The sequence below is a fragment of the Tachyglossus aculeatus genome, chromosome 2, assembly GCF_015852505.1.
Source record: "Tachyglossus aculeatus isolate mTacAcu1 chromosome 2, mTacAcu1.pri, whole genome shotgun sequence".
NCBI classification, from domain to species: Eukaryota; Metazoa; Chordata; class Mammalia; order Monotremata; family Tachyglossidae; genus Tachyglossus; species Tachyglossus aculeatus.
Genome location: NC_052067.1, coordinates 10,935,988 through 10,955,778, shown reverse-complemented (window position 1 = coordinate 10,955,778; position 19,791 = coordinate 10,935,988). Strand labels below are relative to the sequence as shown.

The 19,791-nt window shown below is 41.8% G+C and overlaps 1 protein-coding gene across 6 annotated transcripts in view; it reads right to left on the bottom strand.

Moving 5' to 3' along the window:
* HDAC9 (histone deacetylase 9) overlaps positions 1-19,791 on the bottom strand; it is a 416,231-nt gene that overhangs the window by 77,874 nt on the left and 318,566 nt on the right. For 5 of the 6 annotated variants that reach the window (XM_038769283.1, XM_038769296.1, XM_038769310.1 and 2 more), the window contains 4 exons: positions 15,302-15,543; positions 9,106-9,256; positions 7,601-7,721; positions 4,571-4,692 (listed from right to left, as the gene is read on the bottom strand). In XM_038769283.1, coding sequence (XP_038625211.1) covers positions 4,571-4,692; positions 7,601-7,721; positions 9,106-9,256; positions 15,302-15,543 — 636 coding nt within the window. The remainder of the gene's footprint in view (positions 1-4,570; positions 4,693-7,600; positions 7,722-9,105; positions 9,257-15,301; positions 15,544-19,791) is intronic. The other variant, XM_038769288.1, reaches the window with a different exon arrangement.

Below are 19,791 nucleotides of genomic sequence, written 5' to 3'. Positions count from 1 at the left end.
CCGTTTTTCAGTCAGTTTTCAATCTCCCACTGGTGGGGGCACATTCAAAGGCGGTTTGCACGGCAGGAGACCAGAACATTTCTTTAGCTGGACCTGCCTCACTCATCAGCAACCTCCTGACATAAGGGGCCTAATGTTTTCTTTCCTTCTGGTGTCCCCTTGCATTCTTGAATACCAGTCACTGCTCTGACACCGGAGGCCACACTCTCAGAATCACCATCAAGAGTCTCTGCTCATGGGATAAGAGTAATTAAATGCAGATTTGTCTATGGCTATTAATAGGAATCGAGCCCCGCAGACAAGTTCCATCATTTTCAAATATTAAAATATCATATGGTACACATGATATCGACACGTCTTATTTCTCATCTAAAAATCGGGAAGTTTCTTCTTTTAAAGGACAAAACAAAAATCTAATCTTCATAGAAGCATAGTCTAGATTTCTAGATGATGTCTGCCTAAGAAAAAAGCCTAATTATTTCTTTTCCTTTGCACATATTGCACCACCTCATGAAAAATTTCAAGTTCTTCAGTCCCCTCTACAATGCAGTGGAGATACGAATACATTCAATAAGTCTATTAATGCATAAGAATAATAATGGCATTTGTTAAGGGCTTAATATGTGCAAAGCAATGTTCTAAGTGCTGGGGAGGATACAAGGTGATCAGGTTGCCCCACGTGGGGCTCACAGGCTTCATCCCCATTTTACAGATGAGGTAACTGAGGCCCAGAGAAGTTAAGTGACATGCCCAGAGTCACACAGCTGACAATTGGCAGCGTGGGATTAGAACAAATGACCTCTGATTCCCAAGCCCGGGCTCTTTCCATTGAGCCACACTGCTTCTCTCCACGCTTCTTCTCTAAGACCGTTGGTCTACCAATACAGATACTTAGAAAAGCAGCAAGAGGCTTGTCTCCTTGATATCAATCCTAATTACAAGGGTAGTGCCAACGTCCCTGGGTTTTCCTTCTAAGGACCTAATTTTCAGCTCACTATGGGATTTTTGTCCATAGAAAACTCAGTGCATAAGAGAGAGAAATCAATCACTCTGCAAACAGATTAGATCATTAAGAAGATACTTCAGTACGGTTCTAAAATAAAGATTGCTATTCACGCATACTTCCAGCTTGAAATGTTTTAAAGATCATACAATTGTAAAAAGAAATTTATAACTTCATTTGAAACTGCAGTTGTTACATTGATTAGCCATTTTGGAATGATGCATGATAAAATCATTTCTGAAATATATTTTCCTCCACAGATGTAGGACTCTCTAACGACTGAAGTGAATAAGTAAAAAATTATCAAGGTGTCCCCGCCCTCTGCTTTGAGAAAGGTACATTTTCTAAATCTTGAAACAAGGCATATCATCAGAAGAAATTTCTCTCCCTTTTTTCTAGTGGGGAAGTCTGTGAATATCAGTGTTTAAAATGAAATGAATCCTCCTCAACCTCTAAGCTGCCTTTGGCACTGTCGACCACCCCCTTCTCCTGGAAACATTATCTAACCTTCGCTTCACTGACACTGTCCTCTCCTGTTTTTTCTCCTATCTCTCTGGCTGCTCATTCTCAGTCTCTTTTGAGGGTTTCTCCTCAGCTTCCCACCCCCAAACTGTGGCAGTCCCTCAAGGTTCAGTTCTGGGGTCCTTTCTATTCTCCATCTCCACCCACTCTTCTGGAGAACTCATTTGCTCTCATGGCTTCAACTAGCACCTTTAGGAAGATGATACACATATCTACATCTCCAGCCCTGCTCTCTCTCCCTCTCTGCAGTCTCGCATTTCCTCCTGCCTTCAAGACTCCTCTACTTGGATTTCCCTGCAGCCCCCCGATAACTTGATATGTCTAAGACAAAACATCTTCCCACTCAACACTATCCTCTCCCTGACTTTCCCATCACTGTAGATGGCAGCACCATCCTTCCTGTCTGACAAGTCTGTAACCTTGGCATTATACTTGAATCCTCTCTCTCAAAATTATCCTAATAATAATAATAATGGCATTTATTAAGCACTTACTATGTGCAAAGCACTGTTCTAAGTGCTGGGGAGGTTACAAGGTGATCAGGTTGTCCCACGGGGGGCTCACAGTCTTAACCCCCATTTTACAGATGAGGGAACTGAGGCACAGAGAAGTTAAGTGACTCGCCCAAGGTCACACAGCTGACAATTGGCAGAGCTGGGATTTGAACCCATGACCTCTGACTCCAAAGCCCGTGCTCTTTCCACTGAGCCACGCTGCTTCTCATTCAACCTTTATAGCCAATCCATCAGGAAATCCTGTTGGTTCGACTTCACATTGCTAAAATCTGCCCTTTCCTCTCAATCCACGTTACCACAAATGCAACCACGCTTATCCAATCACTTATCCTAGCCTTTCTTTATTACTCTATCAGCCTCCTTACTGACCTGTCCACAAGTTTTGCTTTGTTGTCTGTCCCCCCACCGCCAGACTGTGTGCCCGTTGTTGGGTAGGGACCGTCTCTATATGTTGCCAACTTGTACTTCCAAGTGCTTAGTACAGTGCTCTGCACGCAGTAAGCGCTCAATAAATATGATTGAATGAATGAATGAATGACCTCCCTGCCTCCTGTCTCTCCCCACTCCAATCTATATTTCACTCTGCTGCCCGGATCATTTTTCTACAAAAAATGTTCAGAACATGTTTCAAGAAACTCCAGTGGTTACCCATACACCTCCACATCAAACAAAAACTCCCTCACCCTTGGCTTTAAAGCACTCAATCACCTTGCCCCTTCCTACCTCATTTCGCTATTTTCCTACTACAATCCAGCCGCACACTTCGTTCCTCTAATGCTATCCTTTACACTGTACCTCAGTCTCGTCTATTTCCCTGCCGACCCCTCGCTCACATCCTGCAGCTGGCCTGGAATGCCCTCACTCCCTCCCTTGTATATGACAGACAATGACTATCCTCTCCTCAAAACCTTCCTGAAGGCACATCTCCTCCAAGAGGCTTGTCCTAAGCCCTCCTTTCCTCATCTCCTACTCCCGTCTGCATCACCCTGACTCATTCCCTTTATTCATCCCCACTCCCAGCCCCACAGCACTTATGTACATATAATTTATGTATTTCTCTGTTTCTCTCTCTAGACTGTAAACTCGTTGCGGGCAGGGAATTTGCCTGCTTAGTACTATAGTGTACTCCCCCACATACTTAGTACAGTGTTTTGCACCCAGAAAGTGTTCAATAAATGTGACTGAATGAATGAATGAGTAGCAGCAGTCACCGAGCGTTCATTTGGATTGATGCACTGTATTAACTACTTCGAAAATACAGATTCAAGAAATGGCATGTTCCCTGCTCACAAGGAGCTTAACCTTTATTGGGAAGACAAACATGAAGACATTTACAAGTGTGTGTATCTGTACAAAGATCTGTGTGTGAGCATATATGTACATGTTACAGGAACATATCTAGAAATAGCTTATGTGTATATATGCATGTGTGCACACATAAACACACAGACACACGCTTGGCTCTGAACTCTTTGGGCATTTGGTATTCACCCCATCCTCTGCCTCACTGCACTTATGAACATATGTGTAAATCATTTATTTACTTTACCATCTGCCTCCCTCTCTGACTATAAGGTCACTATGGCAGGGAAAGTGTCTACCAGCTCTGTTGTATTGTACTCTCCCAAGCACTTAGTATAGTGCTCTAAATGCCACTGATTCAATGATTGGTAGATATGCCTATATTCAGATATGTTCATACAAGAAAAAGAGAGATGGAAATTGTATGAGTTTTAATACAATGGGAGTATTTATTAAATGAATGTCCTCTGAAGGGAAAAAAATTTTAATATGAGAGAGGTTAAATAGCACAGAATTTCAGTTGAACACGGCATGTTCTACCATTTTCTTAATATCCGGCAAACTGTATTCTAGCTGTACCCAGTTTTCCTATTCTGAGAAATGGAAATGAATATAGGAACTATGGGTTAGGAAGGATGATGAACAAATAGAATGACTGGAAATATTATTAATTATCTAAGCTACCGTGCCTACAGTTTCTCCAGATCAGGGTAGGCTTAGTCAAGAGTGGAGTCTTATGTAAATTTTGCCTTTCTCTACTTCAGTGTGGTTTGCACTCTCTACCCCATCTCCCCACCCTCAACTACAGCCACCTCCCCACAGATTTGTCCTGCACCTCCCTCCCTTCCTTGATACTCTAAGGGGCACGCCCAGTCTAGCGGGTCAGCGGCAGATAAATGGAGTTAGAGGAAAAGTAGAATTACCATGGGGGAGATTGTGTGAAGAGAACTAAGTGCTGGAAGTTGTGGTGCTTCCATAACTCCAAGAGATCAACCCCTGAATAAAGTATCCACTTGCCTTGCCCAAAAAGAAAAAATGAACTCTTTGTTATCAGGATTCATTATGGGTTTTTTTTTCCCCCTCAAAGTTTCAAAGGACTACCATTAAACTGTTTTTAAAATGTATTTTTGCGGGTCTTCCAAAGCTCGACATGTTTCTCACTGTTCAATTTAATCCAGTCAGATGGAGCCGGAGGGGGTGAAAGGAGACTGAGAGTAAGCTGACTCACCGGTTTTTCGAAGAGGGAAGTCATCATTGGCATCCTGGGCCCCTGGTAAGGTGTATTTGTAGGATGGAGAGGTTCCACTCAGAGGTGGCGAGCTCTGATCCAGTGAGGTATGGTGGGCAGTCCTGTAACAGAGAGGGGTCACACATTAAACACACCGGGCCGCACTGGGTTTTGACCAGCAGTAACCAACTACACATGGTGCACACATGTCTCAGCTGTGTTTATATTCTTACTTCTGTGAGTATGTACAAACCACAGGCTCAAGTAACCAGTTTCACTTTTGCAGAATGTTATGCAACAGCTTAGGATTCCCAAGAATGCCTGGTGCGTACTGAGTAAAAAGGTCACTTCGAAGAAAGAGTCAGCGTGGCTAAGGGGGAAAGCTTGTCACCAGACTCATGTTTTAATAGATGTTATTTAGGAGTGCTTTCTGTGACGCTCATGCTCGGGCAGAATCAGAGCCACTCTCAATATTTTTTTAACTTAATAAAAATGAGCTGGCTTGGGAAAATGTGATGATAATGTATGTCTCAGTTAAAAACAGCGTATTATTGAAAGTGAGTAGGAAAAAGGATTTTGCTAGAAAACAGTTATTTAAACAGAACTTTTCCGATCATCTGTATGACATTTCTCTAACACCCAGGCAGCTATCCCTTAAAAAAGTATTTTTTTCAGCTATGTGTCATAGGGTGGACATTTCCAGGAAAATGACTTGATAACATGATCCTTACTGAACACTGATATGTGAACAGCAACACACTAAGCACTGCCTTGGTTTGGGATTAAGTTTCAAGAAATAGTTTTGAGGGATTGGCAATCCACAGAACATCATCTCCAGGCAAGGCAGAAATCAAAGTGAGGACTTGTGTTCCCGGCTTCATATGAACAGAAAGGGAATGGGGCACCATCTTGGAGGTAAAGGGGAAAAATACAACCAATAGCTGCAGTAAAAACAGGTACCTCCCTCCGAACAACTTGTAGAAACCATGGAAAGCTGGAGTTTCTCCTCCACCCCTACCCTCTGTGCCAATCCTTAGAGTGCCCCAATCAATCAATCAGTGATATTTATTGATCATTTATTGTGCGCAGAGCACTGTACTAAGGGCTTGGGAGTGGACAATAAGACAGAATTAGCAGACATTTCCTTGCCCACAAGGGGCTTGCAGTTTAGATGGAGAGACAAGACTTGATATGAACAACTTACGGATATGCACCTAAGTGCTGTGGGGCTGAGGAGGGAGTGAATGCCAAATGCCTGAACATACAGACCCAAGTGCATAGACATAGTCGGGAGAGGTTTAATCAGGGAAGGCCCCTTGGAGGAGAAGATGTGACCTTATTAAAAAGGCTTTGAAAGTGGGGAGAGTGGTGGTTTGGTACTGTGAGCCCGTCCTCTAGACCGTGAGCCCATTGTTCGGTGGGGACTGTCTCTATATGTTCCCAACTTGTACTTCCCAAGCACTTAGTACAGTGCTCTGAACACAGTAAGCGCTCAATAAATATGACTGAATGAATATGGAGGAGTAGGGAGTTCCAGCCCAGAGAGAGGACATGAGAAAGGTGGTCACCAGTAGCACCCAAACCGAATCCACCAAAGAGGTTCTCTCAAAGCCTTCTCATCCACAGGGACCCCCAGCAAAGCTGGTGGTTTGATAATGAGACACTTGGTAGTGGGCAGCTTTGGTTGTATAGTGGGTCCCTAAGCTATATGCACATTCTAACTTTTCATTCAAGAACCAACATCGTTAGCTTAGGTGATAAACTTGACCCTTACACTCTTTGCATTTGATCAAAATCACAAAAATTTCACCCAAAACGTTCTCTCTAGGCAACTCACTTGCTAACTCATTCTTATGTGACAACATAAACTCCCTAAGCTTTCACAGTCGAAAGATGGCTTACTCTAGCCAGTATGAAGACGGAGTGACACATTAATATGAAACATTTTACTTCCCAGAAATGAGTGGTGTGCATTATCTCGAATCCCTACATTGATTACATTCCAAATCAAATTTTATCTCTATGTTGGTATAATTTTAAAATCCAAGGCAATAAGACTGTTTGACCATTCAATCCTAAAGTCCAAGCAACACAAAAAAGAGGAGAAATAAAGCTGAAAGGATCTATTATCCCTTCTCAGAGAAGTCCGAGGCCCACCCACATTCTGTTTTTATCCTCAAAATCATTCACCACGAACAGCTCCCAAAAGAAAGGCACTATTTGGTCAGTAAGAAACAATTTAACATTCAAAATATCTGGTTGCTTCACGCAGAAGCATTTAACTGATTGTACATGCCACTTGGACAACAGCAGTTTAGCTCCAGTTTTTAATCTGAGTCATGAGACGATGCATTTTCCACTTCAAAAATATCTAGTCCCTAAAGGCTTGCATGTCACTTCTATAAATAACACTGAAACATTTTAATATGCTGAGATTGATTGAAATCAGCTCCCTGAACCGCCTTCCGCTGAAAAGATACCTAAAGACTACCGGGTTAAGCAAGATGATGAATCTTAACTATAATAATAACAATAATAATAATAATTGTGGTATTTATTAGGTGCTTACTATGTGCCAAGCACTGTTCTAAGCACTGGCAGGAGATACAAGGTAATCAAGTTGTCGCACATGGGGCTCACAGTCTTAATCCCCATTTTCCAGATGAGGTAACTGAGGCACAGACAAGTTAAGTGACTTGCCCAAAGTCACACAGCTGATAAGTGGCGGATCCAGGATTAGAACCCATGACCTCTGACTCCCAAGCCCGTGTTCTTTCCACTGAGCCACGCTGCTTTGGTTTTACCCTAGACCAGTATGGAAAATAGCAGAGTGAATCAAAAAATTCTACTCCCCAATACGTGACACACTGATCTACTCTTTGTCCCTCTTTCCTTCATAACCTATAGTCTTCATCCACTTCAAGATGACTTTAATTTTTAGCTTTTATTTCTAGAGTCCTTCCAAACCCAATCATGATTGGATGAACCAAACAGAGAATGGACACAACCCAACAACGAACAAACGTGTACCAGAGTTTGGGGTGGCGGCTCATGGAATGATTCTTTCCTTTAGTTGGAGAGTCTTTTGTTGCAGATTTACTCAACAGGAACTCCTGAAGCTTCTGCTTCACTTCTGTACTTGCTACTGCCCCTGAAACAAACACATATGCACACTTGTTTTGGTTGGTTCCAAGGAATTTTTTTTCCCCATCCTCCCAATCAAGAAAGCATTAGAAGAAGAGGTACAATGAAAACAGCAGTACAAATGTGGTTATAAACAGAGGACAAACTGCAAAAATCCTAATCTAGACAATAGACTATGGATAAAAACACCCAGTTTGCATGTTTCCAGTCCTGAAAATCTTTTGTAGATCCACCAGCAGATCCCCAGATACAGCTCAGTAAAACTGCAACATAAACAACAGAAGTCAAATATTTCCAATTTCCTCTCATTTCTGAAATTTCAAAGCCTAAAACTTGGGAAACAAATGGAGCGTTAAAAATGAGAGATTGAGGAGAAAGATGCACATGTGAAAGGCTCTTAAGAGGTCCAGGCAGCTGGCTTTCAGCCTGTCAGATTAAAGGACTAAAATGCTGTGTTTCTTTAGATGCTCAAGTAGCAAATGTGGGTGACAAGCCCTGGAGCAACCAACCGGATGGTAAACTGACCTCACTGAGGGGAAATATTTGGATATATCTCCCTCTTGTGGATCTGCCCTTGAAACAGTCGTCTACCTTACTGCCATGGCCAAGGAAAAACTACATCCACTTCAATCTTCAATCAATCCACTTCAATAGGAGCAGCGTGGCTCAGTGGAAAGAGCCCGGGCTCTGGAGTCAGAGGTCATGGGTTCAAACCCCGGCTCCGCCAACTGTCGGCTGGGTGACTTTGGGCAAGTCACTTAACTTCTCTGGGCCTCGGTGACCTCATCTGTAAAATGGGGATCAAAGCTGTGAGCCCCCCGTGGGACACCCTGATCACCTTGTAACCTGTCCAGCGCTTAAAACAGTGTGTTGCACACAGTAAGTGCTTAACACATACTATCATTATTATGATTAATCTTGTCTAAGCCGGGGAGCGGGAGGGTGACAAGGAGGGAGAGGGAGAGAGAGGGAGAGAGAGGGAGAGAGCGGGAGAGAGAGAGAGAGAGAGAGAGAGAGAGAGAGAGAGAGAGAGAGAGAGAGAAAGAGAGAGAGAGAGAGAGAGAAAGAGAAAACTTAAAACTTACAAGAGACCAGAAGTCATTATAATGAATATTCTTTAATAGAGCAAATGTCAAGATATTGGAAATGAACAATTTTACCAGTAGTGTTGAACTGCTTTTGCGGGATGTTCTGCAGAATGGATAAAGGAAGGGTGCAGTCAACGAAGCTTTGGATTTAAAAGCCTATTCGCTACACATCTTCACTTATGTTTGTATTGAAAAAGAAATAAAAGTGACAAGCTTAATTCCACCTCTGGTCAGCTTCCTTTCTGAGTGCCGACTGCCGGGGAAGGGAAAGAGGAATCCGTCTTTTGCCCCAGTGCCTCTTACTTTCTCGGCCTCTTTCTTTGCCTCGGAGAGGAGGAAGCTGCTGTTCCCGGTGATGTCTCTCCACCTCTTGTTCTTGTCTCTGTTGCTCCAATTTCTGCTCCTTTTCTAGGAGTTCTTGCTGTTGTTTAATGGCAAGAAGTTCCTGTTGCAACTTGCGAGAAGAGAAAGACGTGAGAGTGTGCGCTTTGCGCGGTATGTTTTCTTAATCGCTAGAGGCCCAAGGCATAGAGGTCTGAGGAAAGTTTCAGCGTACTTCTTTCTTTCTTTACATGGTTTGCTCCTATTGTCTTTCCACTGAGATAGAAGCAAACGGTTTCCACCAAGAGCAGTACTAACTCTCATGCCCACCCGCACGAGTTTTTGTTGTGCACAGGGAATGTCTCTACCACTGTTAGTACAGTGCTCTGCACACAGAAAGTGCTCAACAAATACGAATGATTGGTTAAAACTTACTACAAATCCACCGTACTAGGCTCTGCCCCAACCTGATGAGATGGGGTCCACCTCCATGACATGGGATGCAAACACAAGACAGTCAGTCAAAGACGGAGCTGGAGTGAAGAAAAATCCCACCCCTAAAACCTATTCCTGCATCTTCCACAGGACTATTCCTTGAAGCAGTGAGGATCAGTGGAATGAGTGAAGCTTGGACTTTGAATCATTTTGTGGGGACGAGGCGGACATCAAAATAATTTACAATCCAGGATGCCTTGATTTACTATGTCCCTTGGAGCCAAAGCACTACTATCTCAAGAACTTCTATATGTCATATGCATCCCATCAGAGAACTTTCTCTCCGGTCACCTTTCGCCAAAACAATAGTAGGACACACACATAAAATCTATTGAGGCCCTCAGATGAAAGGGACAGTTAAGTAGAGAACATTCTATAAACACAGCTTTTTATTACATGTAATAGTTTTAAAATCTTTACTCTCTTATCTTCCATCAAGCCATGTGATGTTCCTGACAGAAATCTTTTAGAAGTCCTTTCCCCCTTGCCATTTGAAGGATTACTGCCTGTGGTGTTAATAGGAGCTAAACCAGCAAGATAAATCTCAATAGTTTAGGCAATAATACTGAAGAGAGGAGTAATTTGTTATTTTTTGATGTTGGTAATACTACTGAGAATAAATGATTGTGGTATTAGGCTCCATGCACCACAAGCATTGTGCTAAATGCCGGAGTATGAACAAGATAATCCGATAGGACACAGCAGCTGTCCCACATGGGGCTCTTTCTGTCTAACATTGCTGTGGTTCTCCACTAATTATACACGGGTTTGTCAAGTTGAGTTAAAGGGAAAATCCTCTTTGTACATTATAAATCACATTCAAATTGGATCTTTAACAGAAATCCAGATTACATATTCCTAACTGTGACTTCTTGTTTTTCATAAATCTCTAGACTTCTTCATATAAGTGAAGATTGGAGAAGGTGAAAAATTGACTTGAAGTTCAGAGGGTCAGGCCTAAGGGGTCTGGGAGGACGGCATAAAGAAAAAAAATATCTTCCTAACAGACTTTCCCTTGAAGAAGAATGGTGACACTACTTTAATATTATGGATCAATGAACAATTCCAAATATTCCCTATACCTCTTTAGCCACTTGCAGGCTCTCCCATTTCTCCCTTCTTTGCTTTTCATTCAATCGTGTTCATTGAGCACTTACTGTGTGCAGAGCACTGTACTAATTACTTTTATAACTAATAAGATTATACACTTGCTTCACTTCCTTCTATAATAGCCCAACCACCCCTGTTCATCTTCAAACGAGCAGTGTAAACTGAAGTTCTACTTGCTCACCTCAACTATTGACAGTTTAGTGAAGTACCTACAAAGCTTGAAAAAAAAATCAGTTTCTCAATTAGATATAACGATACACCAGTCACAAAATGGAGGTGAGATTACCGTGGCATAGGTAAAATAAACTAGATTGCAAACTTCTCCGCTAGATTGTAAACTCCTTGATGGCAGGGATTATGTCTATGTACTCTATGGTTCTGCTCTTCCACGTGCTTCTAAGAGTGTTCTACTCATTTTAGGCATTTGAAACCTAAATCAATACCATTGATTGGGTATGGGGTGGCTACTCTAGCATTCCTTCATCATCATCAGTTAGTGGGAATCGAAGTATGACTGTTGATTTAGGAATATAAAAAAAAACCCGAGTGTTTCCATAAGGCATCCAAGTTTTGTACTGACTGGGTAGTTTCTCAATCTTCTCTACTTATGAATAATGTGAGCACCTCGCAACCAATCACACAGATGGAAAGAACTCCAAAATAGAGATATGATCTGTGACTCATGCCTTTTTGAGCAACCACACTTGAAATATTGTATTAGAGGCAGACGTCGTAAAATTGCCCAGAAGTTGTGACAATTTCAGAATTCTATAGAACCCATTCCTCCACAGAATCAATTTCAAAGTTCCCACTTTTGTTTCTAAGACACTTGAATGACTGATAACCCTAAAAGATTTAATAAATGGGGAAGCAGAGTGGGTTAATGGAAAGAACATAGGCCCAAGAGTTACAGGACCTGAGTTTTAATTCTAGCTCAGCTATTTGTCAGCTTTATGACTTTGGTCAAGTCAACTTCTCTGTGCCTCAGTAAACTCGTCTGTAAAATGGGGATTAAGACAGTGAGCCTATGTGAGACATGGATTGGGTCCAACCTGATTACCTTGAATCTAACCAAGTTTGGGCAAATCACTTCACTTCTCTGTGTTTCAGTTACCTCATCTGCAAAATGGGGATTGAGACTGTGAACCTTACATGGGACAAGGACTGTGTCCAACTTGATTTTCTTGTATCCAGCCCAGCGCTTAGCACAGTGCTGGCACATAGTAAGTGCTTAACAATACCATTTTAAAAAAGCAACTAAGACCCTCCCTGGATGGATCAGATGACTGTCTCTACCCTGTAAAGAACTGAAAAGTGGACTTTCTTGGATAAAAGTCAAGTAAATGAATTCTCAGCTACTAGTCAGTTGAAGAACTCTGTGCCAAAGCAACCCTATAATAATGATAATTTTGATATTTGTTAAGAGCTTACTATGTGCCAAGCACCATACTAAGTGTTGGGGTGGATACGATCAAATCGGGTTGGACACATTTGCTGTCCCATGTGGGCCTTATAGTCTCGATCCCCATTTTACAGATGAGAAACTGAAGCACAGAGAAAGTGAAGTGACTTGACCAAGGTCACACAGCAGACCTATGGTGGAGTCAGGATTATTCATTGTTTCATTCATTCATTCAATGGTATTTATTGAGTGCTTACTGTGTTCAGAGCACTGTACTAAACGCTTGGGAAGTACGCATTGGCAACATCTAGAGACGGTCCCTACCCAATAGCGGGCTCACAGTCTAGAAGGGGGAGATAGACAACAAAACAAAACATATTAACAAAATAAAATGAATAGAATAAATATGTACAAGTAAAATAGAGTAATAAATATGTACAAACATATATATATATATATATATACACACATACACAGGTGCTGTGGGGAGGGGAAGGAGGTAAGGCGGGGGATGGGGAGGGGGAGGAGCGGGAGAGGAAGAGAGGAAGGAGGGGGCTCAGTGTGGGAAGGCCTCCTGGAGGAGGTGAGCTCTCAGTAGGGCTTTGAAGGGAGGAAGAGAGCTAGCTTGGCAGATGTGCAGAGGGAGAGCATTCCAGGCCAGGGGGAGGACGTGCGCCGGGGGTCGATGGCGGGACAGGCGAGAACGAGGCCTAACGGTGAGGAGATTAGCGGCGGAGGAGTGGAGGGTGCGGGCTGGGATGGAGAAGGAGAGAAGGGAGGGGAGGTAGGAGGGGGCGAGGTGATGGAAAGCCTTGAAGCCGAGTATGAAGAGTTTTTGCCTGATGCGAAGGTTGATTGGTAGCCACTGGCGACAGATAGATAGATAGGATCAGAACCCAGGGCCTTCTGATTCCCAGGGCTGTGCCCTATCCACTATACTATGCTGCTCCTCTGGCATTCCTTAGTACTTCTCCCTCTTACATCAAAAAGTGCTCAAGGAAATTCAAGAATTTTCCTCTCCCAGCCTTGATAGTGTTCTGGGATAAGCCCATACTACCATATTGGGTGCACTTGCACTGTGTGGTATCAGACATGGGAAAGGTAAAAACATTTCAAATTTATAAGATACAAAATGGCTTTTGAGATATAATTCCCTAAAATTGAATGTTTCTTTTAGCGCTCAAACATCTATCAAAATAATTTGGTCACCCACTGTTTCCACCTCAGTTAAACATTCATTTAGCAGTCTGGTCTTAAGGTTTTGTAGGTAGATGCCTGAGTAGGAGAGGATGGAAAACCAAGATTGGGCAAGGTTTTTCCATCTTTTTATATACAGGACAAGCTTCGGACACTGAAAATTGAAGTGTGGCCTTGAAAAAACACTAACGCCTTCTAGAAAGGAAGCTGATGGACAAGGCAGGCTCCCTTGGAAATCATTCCAAATAATTTCATCTTATCCAAAACCCAGCCCACAGTTAATCAGATTTAATACTGGGCATAAACACGGCCACCACAGACCACACTTATACCAGGTCTTGGAAAAGTTCCCTGAGGTGATTTTCCAACTTTGCTTTGCCTGCATCTTCCCAGGACCACTTCTTCAAGAGCCGTGCACCCTGTCACCCTCCATTCCCTCTACACCTCAGCCTGCTTCATCTGCTGGGCTTTTCATGAGCTGTTCCTTCAGGAAAGTGTGATGGGTGTTAGTGTGAAAACCAAGCAGTTCCCATCACATAGCCAGGGAATGTCCTTAGGCTTAAGGGATAAGGGGCTCAAGAGCATAGGGGATTCTACAGGAAACCCCATGGAGGAAAAGTTTGAAAAGAATGGGACAAGAGGGAGAAGTAAGAGCGTGAACAAGAAAATGAAGTTAACTTTAAGTGTCTGATCGATGTAAGGTTATAATGAATGAGGGAGAGTGGATAGAGATGGAAGTGGCTGACACACTGGATAGAGCATGGGCTTGGGAGCCAGAAGGTCATGGGTTTTAATCCTGGCTCTGACACTTGTCTCCTGGGTGACCTTGGGTAAGTCACTTAACTTCTCTGTGCCTCAGTTACCTCATCTGGAAAATGGGGATTAAGACTGTGAGCCCCATGTGGGACAACCTGATTACTGTGTATCTACCCCAGTGCTTAGAACAGTACTTGGCACATAGTAGGTGTTCAACATATATAATAATAATAATAATAATAATAATAATGATAATATTATTATTATTATTATTATCCGGGCCTCAGTTCCCTCATCTGTAAAATGGGGATTGAGATTGTGAGCCCCTCCTGAGACAGGCACCATGTCCAACCCGATTTGCTTATAGCCACCCCAGCACTCAGTACAGTGCCTGGTACATAGTAAGCGCTTAAACAAACACCACTTATTATTATTATTCCTACACAAAGTACAGACTCCATCTAATCAGTGTCACCTGAATTACCAGAGGGGAAATAAGCATTCTCCAAAATCAGTACCAATACTGCTAATATCCTGTTAATATCCCAATTCTAAGTACAGTGTTTACCATATAGTAACTGCTTAACACATGCCACAATTATTATTGCTAGTTATATGAAACAGCCCATCTAGCAGCAATGACCTTATGACCACTAGATGCTCTCATGGCAAAGTTGACTTAGAAGAGAAACTGGCCATTATTTTGTACTGCATACTTATCCTCCTGGCAAAGAGTCACCTGAAGTAACATGGCCAACTGGGAAAAACACAGGACTGTGAATTAAGAGATCTGGGTTCTAATGTTGGTTCCAACACTTGACTGCTGTGGGACCTTGGGTAAGTCACTTAATTCTCTGTGTCCCAGATTTCATATCTGTAAATCGGGGATGAAATACCTGTTCTCTTTCCCCATTAAAGTGTGAAACCCATGTGGAGAGTGACTGGATCTAATCTGATTATCTGTGATCTACCCTAGAACTTAGTACAGTGCTTGGCAGAAAGTAAGTGTTTAACAAATACCACAATTATTATTGTTTGCTAATGGAAGTATTTAGGTTTGGGTTTCTATCCCTTACCAGCTATTTCTCTATTGTAACAGTTTCTCACGTCAAACCCCAGATTTCAGCAACACCCAAACTTTTGAACAATACCACTATAGCCCACCTCTCTCTGGATTGAACCTGATGGATAAAGAACATGTAGACAAAATGTTGCTACCTTTATATGCTCCTGAAGTTGGGCCTGATGTTGTCGAGTTAGATTCTCATGCTGCTTCTGGAACTCCGCTATCAGAAGCTGTTTCTGAATTTGCTGCTGCTGTTGGATCAGAAGTAACTCCTGTTGAAGCTGTTTCTCTCTTATGACCGGGTCCACCATGGGCATCATCATTCTAAGGTCTGTCCGTAAGTCTAATGGCGTGATAGGCTCCAATCCCACAGGCACCTCTGACTTTACATCCACTATGATGTCATAAAAAAGGGAAAAACAAGCAAGGGAAAAGAGGAAAATTAAGTCCATTTCTTTGTTAAAACAACAGTTCTATCTTTTAAACCACGGGCTGAACAGCAATGACAATCGAGAATGTCTACTGAGTCTCTACTGTATGCAAAGCACCATACTGAGTAGTTAGTAGACACAATCCCTGACTTCAGAGATTTTACAATCTAGCTGAGGAAACGGCTGTAAGAGACCTCTGATTCTTTAATAATAATAATAATAATAATAATAATAACAACAATGTTGGTATTTGTTAAGTGCTTACTAGGTGCCAAGCACTGTTCTAAACACTGGGGAGGATACAAGGTAATCAAAGTTATCCCACGTGGGGCTCACAGTCTTAATCCCCATTTTACAGATGAGGAAACTGAGGCACAGAGAAGTTAAGTAACTTGCCCAAAATCACACAGCTGACAAGTGGCAAAGCCAGGATTAGAACCCATGACCTCTGACTCCTAAACCCGGGATCCTTCCACTGAGCAACGCTGCTTTAGTTTTCAAAGCGTTGCTCAGTGTGCTCATCCAGTACATGTCTTATGATACTTATGCTTCACCTACGAAAGGTCTTCTATCATTTTGCCACAACTGAACAGTAGGATAACACTGATGGGAGAAATGACGTAAAAAAGAATACGAAAATCATGATACTTTGGTAATAAGCCTCGTTGGGCTCACATATTAATCTATCGTTGTAATTCAGAAAAAAAAAATGGTACCACTTGAAAAAGGTTTAACAGGACATCGTGATCAAATTTGATCCTGTGAAACGACAGCACCAATACGATGTAATTCCTAATGTTCATGAATTGTTTTTTCAGTAATGATCCATCAAGAGATAAAAGGAAAACTATTTAAGTCTTTTACCCTGGAAATGGCAAAAGCTGCTATAGCTGGATATCATCTTTGGGTTTTGATGCCAAATGTGGTATAAATAAGGACAATTCTTCTGTGGAACAAATTAACCTTTTCCCAATGATACTGGAAAATTTAACCCTCCAAATCCATAACTCGAAGTTTCGAGCTCATGTACTTCTGAAAAATTGAGACAGTCCTTTTTCTACAGAGCTGACAGCGCACCATGTTACCACAAGCAAGTTTAAAAATAGTCGATAGAAAGGGTTCAGCTTCTCCTCTGACACTGATAAGTGTAGCAAGCTGATAAAGTGCTCAAACCTGCACACTCCAGAAGAGGTTCACCTGAAGCAGAAACACTAAGCATACCTGTAGGATATCTTTGGGTAATGAAGTTGTGACTAAGAGACATGACAAAAAGCACAAGACCCCAGAAGACCATTTTTCCTGATATTTCATTGTCAGTTACCTGGAAATAGCCAAATTTGAAACAGCTATTATGAACCTCAAAGGGTAATATGACTTCTTAACCTATCCCTACAGAGACGATTGTACCTAACCGCTTGCTTTTATTCCGAGGCTAATCACTAAATTGTGAAAAATCACCCTCAACTTACAAAAACTGCTCTTGATTATAAATAATTGCCCCAGACTGAGAGAAAGCGGCAGCCAAGATCCCAGCCTTTCATCCAATTTATTCAGCAGCAATCCACATTCCATTTGTCTAGACTAAATATAGCCGCGTTTATACAAGAAATCAATAGTGCTTGCAGAGAGCAGAGAACGGGCATGAATATTTCATCAAATTCAGAGAGGAATGGCAATCAGCAAACTGACAGATCTGATCAGACCAATCTTGGCCCTCCAGATAAATCCCCGTTCCTTGGACAATGGGTTCTCTCTGGCAAGTTACCGCTGAATCATAGGCCTGCTTTCTATTTTTAACATTAATTGCATTGTAGGTGACAAAAGCGTAAATGGTTCAAAGGGAAAGATGGATTTTCTTGCATCTTTTATGATGGGATAAGAAGCCATGCCAAGAGCAATAAAAGTAACTCAATTCAGGGAGCTGCATTTCGGCAAGTTTGATATTCGTTCAAATTCACTATTGATGAATAATAGCCCGGAAAAAAGACATTGCCTACATATCCATGCTACTCATCCAGAAAAATAAGCCTAGTAAGAAACACCCACCACCGTGTTCATACTAGGGGGAAGTGAGATTTGGGAAACCCTGTTCCTAATCTTATTTAGGTTGTACGGTTGGGAGCGGTTAAAGTCAGCTCTTACGTCGCCAACTTGTACTTCCCAAGTGCTTAGTACAGTGCTCTGCACACAGTAAGTGCTAAATATGATTGAATGAATGAATTATTATTATGGTATTTGTTAAGCGCTTACTATGTGCCAAGCACTGTTCTAAGTGCTGGGATAAATACAAGGTAATCAGGTTGTCCCAGAATGAATGAGAGATTATAAAATCCTCTAGGACAGGGATTAGGATCACTAGGGTGTTCTCCCAAGCACTTAGTACCATCCTCTTGCTAATTTTTCCCGGTAATCTACAACTGGTCCTCTTAGTTTCACCAAACCAGGTAAGGTCTTGTTTCCCTCCAACCAAACACACACTCGAGAGCAGCCCCTCTCCCTCTGCACTTTCACCATTCAGTTTCTTCGCGCCGATGTGCCACCTGCTAAACCAGAATCAGCAGCTTTGGGCACTGCGGCAATGAAACAGAATTCCCAAGAGAATGTTTTAATGCAAAATTTAGGGATGCAGAATGGCCTAGTGAATAAAGCATAGGCCTGGGAGCTAAACGACTTGGGTTCTAATACCAGCTCCGCCACTCGCTTGCAATTTACTTCGCTTTACTTCACTTTACTTAAATATTACTCTATTTATTTATTATTACTCTATTTTACTTGAACATATCTATTCTATTTATTTTATTTTGTTAATATGTTTGATTTTGTTCTCTGTCTCCCCCTTCTAGACTTTAAGCCCACTGTTGGGTAGGGACTGTCTCTATATGTTGCCAACTTGTACTTCCCAAGCACTTAGTATAGTGCTCTGAACACAGTAAGCGCTCAATAAATACGATTGATTGATTGATTGATTGTGCCTCTGTTTCGCCAACTGCAAAATGCTGATTCAAGGAACTGTGAGCCCCATGAGGGTTGTGCCTACCCGAAAATTTAGAACAAGGCTCGACATACAGTAAGAACTTAACAAAGACCATAAAACAAAGAAAAAGAGATGTCTCCAAAGATCCTAGTTATCGGGAATGAAGAATAAAGCATGATGAAAACAGACAGGCAAAAAAAAGATACTGTGGACTTTATGGACATACTAAACTTTCAAAGAGCAAACTTCAAAAAAGCAATTTCACAAAATGAATACATTTGACTTAAGTGTTTCTAATGCCTTAGGCTAATAAAACATTAGTACGTTTGCCTGTGTGAGTGTTACTTCTCATTTAGATTATTTTTCCTGTAGTAAACATTGTTGTTTTACTGTAGTAAACAGAGAGTGCCAACTGTGTTTGGACAACTGTAATGTTTCAGAAAGATATATGAAAAAAATTCAAAGATTTGAACCCTGTCTCTAGGAAAGCCATACATTTATGAATATCTATAATTTAAAAAGTGAGGTTATATACAGATGAATTATAACCAGCCTAAGATTGTTATGTCCATAGAACTTACACAGTGCATCCGAGCAAGTCTGTAAAACCAGGTGAGATCAACAGTCACACCAAATTACCCCTCATCAGATTCATGTACTTGATCTTTTAATATGGTTTAATCCATTTCATGTCTTCTTTCAGAATGTCACTCCCTTCTGCTGCTTCGATTCCAATAATTGACATTCCCAGACCATTCATTCATTCAATCGTATTTACTGAGCGCTTACTGTGTGTGAAGCACTGTACTAAGTGCTTAGGAAGTACAAGTACAAGTTGGCAAGACCAGATACTTGATTCAACAAGTTCGTGAAGCAGTGTGGCCTAGCGGGAAGAGCATGACACCTGGGAGTCAAAGGACCTGGGTTCTAATCCCAGCACTGCCAATTGCTTGCAGTGTGACCTTGGTCAAGTCACTTAAATTCTCTGTTCCTCAGATCTCCTGCTCTCCCTCCTACTTTCATTCATTCATTCATTCAATCATATTTATTGAGCGCTTACTGTGTGCACAGCACTGTACTATGCGCTTGGGAAGTACAAGTTGGCAACGTATAGAGACGGTCCCTACCCAACAGTGGGCTCACAGTCAAGAAGGGGGAGACAGACAACAAAACAAAACATATTAATAAAACAAATAGAATAGTAAACATGTACAAGTAAAATAAATAGAGCAATACG